The 11,686-nt window shown below is 35.1% G+C and overlaps 1 protein-coding gene across 1 annotated transcript; it reads right to left on the bottom strand.

Moving 5' to 3' along the window:
* LOC143572097 (la-related protein 1C-like) lies at positions 1-6,032 on the bottom strand. Its single transcript, XM_077057347.1, has 6 exons — positions 5,655-6,032; positions 3,690-4,266; positions 2,491-2,611; positions 2,329-2,419; positions 2,164-2,235; positions 1-415 (listed from the first exon to the last, which is right to left on the bottom strand). The coding sequence occupies exons 1-6, from the start codon at positions 6,030-6,032 to the stop codon at positions 161-163; spliced, it is 1,494 nt and encodes a 497-aa protein (XP_076913462.1). The 3' UTR covers positions 1-160.
* Positions 6,033-11,686: the final 5,654 nt, after the last annotated feature.

The raw sequence follows: 11,686 nt of genomic DNA, 5'->3' as shown, positions 1-11,686 counted from the left end.
GCCAAAAAAACGCATACTTTATCCTTCAGTATCTCCAGCGATTATATCCCCTTCAAAATCCCGATTCAATCAAACCAACTAAAAGGCATCAGATCTATTATACAACCAACCAACCTTTATCATTCACTGCAAAATCCGAGCTTACTTAAATATCTTAATATTAAGATGATGATGATTTTGTGTTCAATGACTCGTCGCCAGGTGTCACCTCCCTGTTGTCTGGCTTTATAGAGGCGCTCACCTCCGTATCTAAAGTTTTTTCTTCGGTTCCTATTGACTCATCCAGTGAGAGCTTTTGTAATGAAGTTTGTATGTTTGAGCTATCAGTTGTTGTGCTTGGTGTAGTATCGAGTAAAACGCTGACTGATGGTTTGACCCATTTTCTCCAGTCATTACGTCTTCGTAGAGTTTCACCCTGCATAAAAATGATAAAAAATAGTCGTGGATGTTTTTACATAACAATGCAACAAAATAAGATGGGATGCTAATGCGTTAATTAGTTGAAAATACATATACATATATTTATTATATATAGAGGCACGTTCTTTCTAAAACACATCTATAAATACATATATAGAGGCACGTTCTTTCTAAAACAAATAGTACGATGAGAACCGCATAAGACGTGTACATTTGGGTGTAACAAGTTAAAAAATAGATGTTTACTTATCTGTTCCCATTCTTTGATTTTATCTCCTCTCGTAAAAACATACCCAAATGTGCATGCAAGCATTTAAATAAAAAACTACAACAAATATATTTTTAAAAATAAACCTTAAAAAATATTGACATCTATATCCATTTTGGATTTCTAGCCGATTTTCATAATAAATTTTAAGAAAATTAATGCAGTTATGGAAGTTCTCAACATATATACACCAACACACACAAGTTACCACTTGGGTTACCAATATACAAGTTGAACACATATATACACACAAATAACATGAACTTAAAGCCATACACGAGCCTTATTATACTAACAAAAAGGTAACTACGTAAAAAAATATACTACGCAGATCAGGTTAGTTAACAAAATGTCAAAACATGTTCGGGTCAAAGGCGTAACTTTTAAAAGGCGAGTCAAAGTGTGCAACTTTTAAAAGACGGGTCACAGCCTGAATTGGCCGTCAAAAATATAATACACAGATCAGCTTAGTTAACAAAATGTCAAAACATGTTCGGGTCAAAGGTGTAACTTTTAAAAGGCGAGTCAAAGTGTGCAACTTTTAAAAGACGGGTCACAGCCTGAATTGGCCGTCAAAAATATAATACACAGATCAGCTTAGTTAACAAAATGTCAAAACATGTTCAGGTCAAAGGTGTAACTTTTAAAAGGCGAGTCAAAGTGTGCAACTTTTAAAAGACGGGTCACAGCCTGAATTGGCCGTCAAGACGTTTATCCCCTTTTCTTTGAAGTGTATAAGTAATTGATATATCAAATATAACTATAAAAACTACAATGTTAATATAACATCTAATTTGCTTGGATAAATCAATTTAGTAGTAGAAATTATTGGAATAACACTTGCGTCCACGTTCAACCTGTTGGACCCCCTCGACCCAATACCATTTTAAAATACATAGTTGACCCGATAGAGATAAAATACGAAACTTTAAAGTAGACAAATTATAACTCTCGCATTCTTCTGTTACTTCATTGAAAAATATTATACAAATTTGGCGTGTTGTGTTGACCCAAAAGTGGGGGTGTAATGTAAACAAGGCAAGCCGCTCATGAGCTACTTGAAATCGTCTCATTAAAAACTAAAATCAAGCCGAGCGTAAGCTTGACAAACTACTCACAACCCGAGCTCGAGCTTTAGAAATAAAGCTCTAAACGAGCCAAGCTCGGGCTCAGCTCAGTTAACACCTTACCCAAAAGCAGTTTTTTGTCCATTTTTTAAAAAACTAAAATAGATAAATAAGTACTAAATATGATTACAAAAACAATATTACCACAATTCTAATCTACTGCTTGTAATTAAGCTATTTTAAGTTGTGTGGATTTAAAAAAAAACATTTTTATCAATCTTTGAGCCAATTTTTATATGGCCCGTCTGAGATAAAACATAACCCAAATAGACCCCATCCATTAAAAAGAATATTAAAAGTTGCCATTTCTAGCATACATAGAAAATTGAGCCATTGTAAAGAAGATACCTGAACTTCAACAATAGTTGAGTCTTTTATGGAACTCAAAACCATTTGCAAATCACTTGTCAAACTTTTGACCTGCAAAATCACATAGAATAAAAATACATTAATAATTAACTGACAGTTGCAAAAACAATTATTGTCTCATAAAAAATATATAAGAATACATACTCTGTGAAATCCAGCTATCAAAGTGAGAGGCACCCAACCCTCTTCATCCATGTTTGACCTCAAATAATGGTCTTTTACCAAATTATCATCACTGTTTGCAAAAACATGAAGTTAAACTAAATTGTTAAGAAAACGATTTATTAGTTAATAAATTCGCCGTGCCTGAAATAATACTCAATCTGATACAGTATTGTATCAGACAACGATGGTAGATTTGTAGATGTAGATGGGCGAGGGTGGAGAGCTGGCCCGTAAACAAATGGCGGCGGTGGCGGCGGCATCTCTGCACCAAGGAAAGTTACTATTAACTTCTTTTAGCAAACATAAGAAACACACTAAAATTTAAATTTACAGTGATTTTGTGATGTAAGCATAAACAGATATTCAATTTTTATAAAACGTGGTGTGCAGATAGTGTTTGAACATATTTCTGCTAGAGGTGCACGAAACCAAAATAACCGAACCGTGACCGTAAAACCAAACCGTAACTGAAATAACCAACCAAACCAGAATAACCGAACCGAATAAAAAACGATGGTTTGGTTTTATGTTCCTTAAAAAATCAATTTTTTGGTTTGGTTTTGGTTTTGCTATCAATCTAAAACCAAAGTAAGAGAAATAAAAAAAAACAATTTAAAGTAATTCATAAGGAATTAATAAATGGTGTAGCCCAAAAGGTTTGGATACAAACGTATAATAATCAATAAGTTATTACCTAACTAAAAATTTTGAACCTATCATTTTAAAACCAAATTAATTATTTTTGGCAAAAAAATTTAATCTCATATGATAAAACCAAGAAAACGTAACCAAACCCATTGTGAAAACAAAAAAACCAACAAAACCAAACCAACTGGAATCGAAAAAACTGATTCTAAATAACCCTCAAAAAATAATTATCAGTGTAGCCCAAAAGATTTAAACGCATGCGTGTGATAATCAATAAATCATTAGTTAAAAAAAACATGCGTGTGATAAGCTCAAAATATTAGGCCCAAAATCAATACTTTGGGCCATTTTCTCCTGACCAAAAATTTTTTAGCCCAAATGATGAAACCTAAAGCAAGCCAAACCCATTGTAACTTCCGGTTTTTGGTTCAGTTTAAGCCTAAAACTGACCAAAATTGACCCATGCACACCCCTAGTTCCTACTGCTTTGAATGATTTTACACAAATCGCCTGTCGAGGTTCAATAGTTACAAAAAATGTATTTTTTTGTCACTTTATCTTTAATTTGTAAAATGTAATCATATCTTATCAAACATTAAACCTCTTATTACTTAATCATTCACACTCAACCAATGTTTAGATTATATCATCACATTATCACTTTCAAGAAGAACAACAAAACATGAACTCACCATAAACCATTGGTGCACCATACGGGCTTAGAGGTTGAGGAGTAATAAAAGGAGGCGGACCCAAATGAGCGGGTTGCATAAAACCTCTAGGAGGCGGGGGTGGGGGTGGTACCACGTGATGTGGCATAACACCACCATGACTTCTCGGACCAAACCATTCACGGTCATGGTGGTCCCGCCTACCGCCAGGACCATTGTTAACAAACGGTCCACCATCACCACGTGGGCGGGGCCCAAAGTTATTCCTCTTCCTATTGTAAGGATGATCTTGCACCGGATGTGAGTGAGACCCGATACCAGCCACGGGTATTGTTGGAACAAAAGTGTTCCCGTTGTATGGTGAGTGATCATGCACTGGAGGATCTAATACTGGTGGTACAAAACCGTATGGTGGGTTGAAAAGAGGAAATGGTGGCATGGGTGGTGGTGGAGGCGGTGCTAGCCTATTGTAGCCACCGCCTGCACCACCACCTCTTTTCATTGACCTTTGTCTAGCAGTGTGGTTAGGATTTTGATTTGAGTGATGGCTTGTATTAAGTTTAACAGGTTTCTGAGGTGCTTGTGAAATTACAGGTGCCTGTCAAAATCAACAATCATACAAAATCAATAATCATAGTGCATCAATAAACATGCAGTATCAAAAGGCGTGCAGAATCAATAATCATACCAAAACAAGAAGCATACAAAATCACCGATCATAAAAAAAACAATAATCATACAAAATCAACAATTATACACCATCATAAACCTAATTTGATGATGATATTATCAAACACATCACAAAATCAATAATCATACAGAATCAATAAGCATACAAAATCAATAATCATACAAAAAAGATAAGCATATAAAATCAACAATCATACAAAATCATTAATTATACATTCATAAACCTAATTTGACGTTGAAATTATCAATTTCGTCACAAAATCAATAATCATACAAATCAATAAATATACACTATCAATAATCATACAAAATCATAAACCTAATTTGATGTTAAAACTATAGAATTCGTCACATAATCAATAATCATACAAAATCAATAAGCTTACAAAATCAATAATCACAGAAAATCAACAACCATACAAAATCAATAAGCATACAAAATCAACAAATCATACAAAAATCATAAATCTAATTTGATGATATTATCATGTCCGTCATATAATCAATAATCATACAAATCAATAATCATACAAAATCAATATAATAATACAACACCAATAATCATGCATCGCCAATAAGCATACAAAATCAAATCATTGAAAATCATAAACCTAATTTGATGCTGAAATTATCAAGTGCATCACATATTCAATAATCATAATCATACAAAACCAATAATCATACATCATCAATAATCTTACAAAATCATAAACCTAATTTGATGCTGAAACTATCAAGTACGTCACATCATCGGTAATCATACAAATCAATAATCATACACTATAATAAACCTAATTTGATGCCGAAACAATCAAGTACGTCACAAAATCCATAATCATATAAAATCAATAATCATAATTCATACAACATCAATAATCATACATTATCATAAACCAAATTTGATGCCGAAATTATCAAGTCCGTCGCAGACTCACAAAATCAATAATCATACAAAATCATAAACCTAATTTGATGTTAAAATTATTAAGTACACAAAATCCATAATCATACACAATCAATAAGCTTACAGAGTCAATAACCATACAAAATCATAAACCTAATTTGATGTCGAAATTATCAAGTGCATCACAAAATCTAAAATTTTACAAAATCATAAATCTAATTTGACAGTGCAATTATCAAGTACATCACATAATTTAATCAATAATCATACAATCATAGACCTAATTTAATGCTTAATTTTTAAAGCGTGCCACAAAATCAAAAATCAAATTTGAAGCTGAAATTATCAAGTACATCACATAATCAATAATCATAGAAATCAATATGCATAACCTGAGAGACGGTAACCGATCCGTCCGATGCGGATTTCGAAGAAGACGATTCCAACTGGAACGACAATGACTTCGGCAACGGCCTTGTCAATTCCGACAACGCCGGCCACGCCGAGTCAGCTCCCATCACCGGCGTACTACCACTTCCATCCACCACACCATTCGCCAGCGAAGGTTTACTCCACACAGACCTCTTCACTCCACTCTCATTCTCACTATTAACATTCTCACAACCTTCTACATCACTCTCCACCGGAGCCGTAACCGCCGCCGTCGGAGAACGCGGCGCGACGGATTCCGGCTCGCCGCCGCGGCGGACAACTTGCGCCCACAGCAAACTGGTGCCGGCGGTGTCGGTGGCGGATGAATCGGAGGTCATTAGGTTGTGATTTGGTGGTGAATGAGGTATTTGATTGAGGAAAATAGTGGTGATTGTTGTTACATGAAGTGAATTAGGGTTAGGGTTTTGAAAAGTAAGTGATCGGCGATTGGAAGTAACGTAACAGACAGCCACCACAAAACGGAATGATCGGAGGAAAGAAAGTGACGAGAAAAGAGAAATTGCCAATGGGCCCAGGGTTTGGCCCGATATTAGTTTTTGCACTTAACACTAATATTAATACCTATTCCACGTCTTATCCGTATCTGACGCGCGAGTACGACCTGGTATAGGATTTCTCCTCAGAGCCGTACCCGGAACCGGAAATACCCGGTCAAAACCCTACGCGAAACCCCGAAAAAAACATAGTCAAATACTGACTATACCCGGACCGATTCCTACCCAATCCGGTTTTGACTTTTATTGACCATACCCGGAACCGGTTCCTGTTTGTGCACCTCTAGAACAATCAATGAATAAAGTCAGGCTACTCGGAGTAACCTAATGGCAAAAAGACCTCATATGCTCACGATTGTAGACAACGCTGAATAGATCAAATCCATCATCTCATGGTTTGAAGAAAAACAATTGCCCAAAGGCCCACTGTGATAAAACCAAATTGGAATCATGTTCAAAATTTCGGACTTGCAGTTTCCTGTCAAAATCCTCATTTCCTCCCCAATACCAATTGAGTTAAAGATTATTGAAAAAATATATATATTATTTTTTTAGAATATTGGCATTTTTTAATGTCGTGTCACACCCCGACTAGCACAATGCGTAAGCGTAAAACGGGAATGTAACAGACACCTCTGATATCAACACATTGTTTATAAAGAAACATTACAAACTAATTTACAATACATTACATTTCTTCGTTCTATCATTGTTTTACAGTCTAGGCGATACAAACAAAACTAGTTCGTTAACTATACATTCTTACTACTATCGCCCTTGCTTCTATTCACGTAGCATCAACCACACACCTCAGGCAAGTAACAGGTCACCAAACCATTCCAATTTAAGTACACCTGAAAAGCAGTTTAAAACGGGTCAACTACTAGAGTTGGTGAGTTTCACGAGTTTCAAGAAAACAGTAATTAGTATTCACAAGTTAACACTCGTAATCATGAGTATGTATGTAAATGATGTATGTGATGTAATTATGCTAAGCTACAGTGAAGCCTGGACTGTTCGTGCTGCGTGCCTCCATTTCCCACGCTCAATCAACCACTGTGGCCCCTTTCCGCCCACAACATGCCCTGGTAGCTATGTCTAACACTAAATAGCCTGTTTGTATAAATATGGTCATGTGCAAACGGCGCTATGTGACACGGCAACCAGGCCGATTCCGTTTGGGTTTGTCAAACCAATAGTACTATTCACAAGCCACCGGCTCGAAGTTAATCACTGTGATCGTGGGGACTTTCGTGTGTTAGCACTTAGATAATTCACATCATCACATGTTCGGATAAGTATATAGATATAAGCAAACATGCTTTTCACCCCAAAAGTTCGTAAAACAGTTTAAAAGTGGGGTCATGAAACTCACGGTTTAGTAGATAATCAGTACTGTATCAGCTCGTGGTTTGTTCGGTCCGTTATCAGTAGTTCCTATAATCAATATTATAATAATATTAATATTTTAATATTATTATAATCTTAATACTAAACTGGGCTGTATAACTAATCTGGGTGTAGCTGGAACGCCCAGAAAGTGGCAATAGGCTTAGGTTGTGATGTTGTTCAATGTCTAATACTTAAAACCGAACTTGGCTCAGACTCCCGTTTTCCCAGCTGGGCCAAGTTGCTCGTTTACGCGTTCAGAAAGCAGTTATGGTAAAATAAGCTTGGGTAAATGTATTGGTTAATAACATGATTAAGTTATAAAGAAAGATCACATACTGAGGTCCCGAATTAGCCACGGGGCCCGTTTCCGTTTATTCAGTTTGATTTGAGAAGAAACGTGCACAATCCACCCGGATTGTCCAAGTTTCTCATAGAAAAATTCATTTTCAATTAATTAGTCCAAACATATGATTTTTGATCACTCTTGGTGTTTTGATTTTCCCGCAGGTTCACTAGTCGCGAACTTGCCGGTTTTTATAAAAACTGAATTTGTTTAATATTCAGATTAGCATAATTAATTAACCGTTAATCCTTAAATTATGAAAATTTGTCCACTTATCAATTAAAATATGTAGATTTTTATAAAATATTTCTGGAATTTATTTACTGATTTATTAATTTATAAAAATTCATTTTATCAGCTATATTTTGCCTAAAAATCGTCCGTTTACCCCGAACAATTTCCAAAAATTCTAAAAAAATTCCTGAATACTCAAATCATGTCCCAAAACAACCTGTATCAATTCCAGAATGTAAAAAGCTCGTGCAATATTCTTTTCGGCCCAAATTCGGCTGTAAAAATTCACACGAACGCAAATAAACAAAACACCTTTAAACTTCTCCAAATGATCCCAAAATTCATATGTGATCAAAATACATCAAATCCGAGTTCCCAGAAAAATTTCATAATTTGTTAAGTAATTTAGCTATTTTTCCCAAATAAACGTCCCAATTCGGTAATAAATTCGCCAAATATTCTCGGATGGTCGAAAAATTACCAAATTTAAACAGGGACTCATTGACATGGTCCCTGATGTCCCTGAAAAATTTAAAGTCCTAAAAATATACACATTACAACCTTAACCTAAATAGCCCGTAAGCGAGTGTTTCGGCATTACCTTAGCGGGTTTGGCTCGTTTCCGACCTTTTAATCAAGTTTTCAGGTTCTTGTGCTTCTAAGCAAGCTAGGTACAAGTCACAAACCAAGCAATATTTCATCAACATAACAGCCCTTAAGTTAGGTTTTCGGCTAGTGCACAAAAACGAACTTTTGAACCGTAAAAACGTCGTTTCAACCCTTTAATCCATGTTTATGGCAAAAAAAAACTATCAAAACAGGTTCCTTACCATGTGTATGATCAAAACATGTTTATGGACCATTTTTAGGATTTTTACACGGTTAGGAATGATTTTTAGTAACCAAGACATGTTTTTATGGTATTAAACAAGTTTAAACAAGTTCAAAAGCTACTTATTTAAGCTCTTTACCTTAGGGTTTGGAGGTTTCCTGGAATTTTAGGATGCAGCTGCTTGGACCTCAGATTTTATAAACCAAATTGGATAAACAAGCTTCCTAAACAAGTTATATAAAAAAAATGGGGGGTGGGGTGGGCTGCCGATCGGAACTCCATATGGGCCCATAATGGGCTGTTTTGGCCCAATGATCTGGTTTCTCAAGCCCAAATACGAAAATCCCGGTCCAAATTTAGTTCGGGTTCGGTTTTTGGCGCGAAAAACTTATCGGGTGCATTAAACAGCGCGAAAACGAGTGTTTTTCGGCTAGTTTTGTGTAAAATTATAAAAACATACTATATGTTTGTAAAAATCAAAAATATTTTCACGGATCACTTAAAACATTTCAAATAAGTGTTTGGTAAGTCTTTTTAGGCTTAACGGATGATACAATGCTTGGTTTGTAACTATCTTTCGCGTTTAAATCTATAGCGGGTGGTTAAACGAGCATGTCTTCGTTTAACTTGTTTGCTATCAAACTAAGACCATATTTCTAATATTTTAGCTTGTATAGATCGTATATCACTTATAAATGGCCCCCCGAGATATCTGGGTCATAACCCGACCCGTTCGGTTAATCGTTTGTTTGATACGCAACAGGCGTTTATTTGCTTAATCGGTAAATATGTACTGAGGTGTACCTTGTTTTGGCTCAAATGTCACATGTCGTGGGTTTAAATAATACTAAAGTATGAACTTAGTTTTGACCTTTGTTACAAACTTTTTAGTGTTTTGTTATTGGGCTTTATCAATTATGCAATGTGTGAAACTAAAACTAGGGTTATGTTTAGTATAGAGTAATGGAATGAGCAGGGGATGAAATGAATCATTATTATTTCATTGTCTTGTTTAGTTACTACGTATGAAGGAAATGAATCATAACTTTATTATTATTTTTTTATTAAATAGTAAACTATACATACATAATATTTTGTCAATTAATGAAACATTAATAACATAATATGATATAATAATAATAACAGTAATATAATCATTATTATAATTTAATAATATTTGTACTATAATAAAATAATAATGATGATGATAAAATAATAATAATAATAATTGTTGAACATTTTTCATTCCATTCCTTGAAGGAATGAAAGAAAAAACATATTTTACTAAGGAATCAAAAATACTATATATATTTAAGGAATTGCATTTCTTAGGAATTATTCATTCCATTGAAGAATGACAACCAAAACTTGTTTTATTTCATTCTTTTGTAATGATCCATTTCATTCCCCTATCATTACTTCATACCAAACACTACCTAGGTTTTGTAATCTTTCTACGAGTAAAAATAAAAATAAATCTTATTATAAGTAACATGTAATAAAGTTTGTGCGACATCCGAATTAAAACCAAGTTATGTGGCAATGAGTGCCCATTAATACTCTCTTGATGTTATTCGACAAGTCCCTTGTTAAACACATATACAAGTCAAGCTGATCCACTTCCACACAACTTTCAATGTTTGGTGGGAATGCTTTTTTATTCTTACCCTAATAAAGAAACATCAAACTAATCCCATAAGAGCTTAGCTCAATATCTCGACTGAGGGGGATATGAGTATATCATTACGTGTCTTGATAGCCTTCACCTACAAAACAGAAAACTGTGAGCTCAGTATGAGAAGAATAATGGGGGTGGGGTGTCCTTAAAGAAATAAGTATGGTAAATGGTAAAGTAATTCTTAGAGAAACAAGGTTGTGTGTCCTTTTACTGTTTATCTTCTCTTAGTATTTATAGCCAAAGGGAAGGAGAAAGATTGGTCTAGCTGTCCCACTCAACAGAACTCTCGTTTTTCATGGCTAAGCATGTTAATGGTTTCTGATTGGGCGTACAACTGGCGTACAGAGGTATACATTGTTGGCACGTATATCGCTGGCCTTCTGTGATTGGTCCATCATGCAATCATGGGCGTTGCCTGTGAGTGGTCTCTCTTTTTTTTGTTGCGCGACGTCCCACCTTTTATGTACAACATATCTTCCGCTTAACTATTTGAGTTATTGGGAATAAAGTATTTCTTCCACAGAGGTTATGCCTCCTATGCGGGTAATCTTTCGCTTCCGTAGATGATTGGCTTTGCCTTCTTGTGATGTTATGTGGATGGACTGTTACCCCCAGTCCATTATTTCTTCCGTGTTGGTTCTCTGCGAATGAAATTTTGGACTTATAAATTTAGAGGTTTTGGTTGTTTTTATCCCTTTTCATAGTTATTTATATCATAGTTATTTATTATAGTAGTTGCTGACTATTTGCTTGACGACTCGCTATAGTGATGTCATCGCATGTATGGCGTTGCCTTCTATTTACTCCAAGTGTGTTTATAAATGATTCTGCATGATGGCGCATTGAATTTTTTCTGCTTCCGCGTCGTGTGCCTTCCCCTATTGGTTCTTTCTTTATGGTTGTGTCAAGTTGTCATCTACCAAATTTAATATGGGAGTATAAATAGAGATCGAGTTTCCTTGTTTATTTCATTCTCTCCTAATGTCTAATCTCTTTCT

Source organism: Bidens hawaiensis, unplaced genomic scaffold (genome assembly GCF_021521415.1).
Source record: "Bidens hawaiensis isolate Kalapana, Puna unplaced genomic scaffold, B.hawaiensis_p1.1 tig00025723_1, whole genome shotgun sequence".
Classification (NCBI taxonomy): domain Eukaryota; kingdom Viridiplantae; phylum Streptophyta; class Magnoliopsida; order Asterales; family Asteraceae; genus Bidens; species Bidens hawaiensis.
Note: the sequence above shows the minus strand (reverse complement) of the source record. Positions and strands in the feature narration are given on the sequence as shown.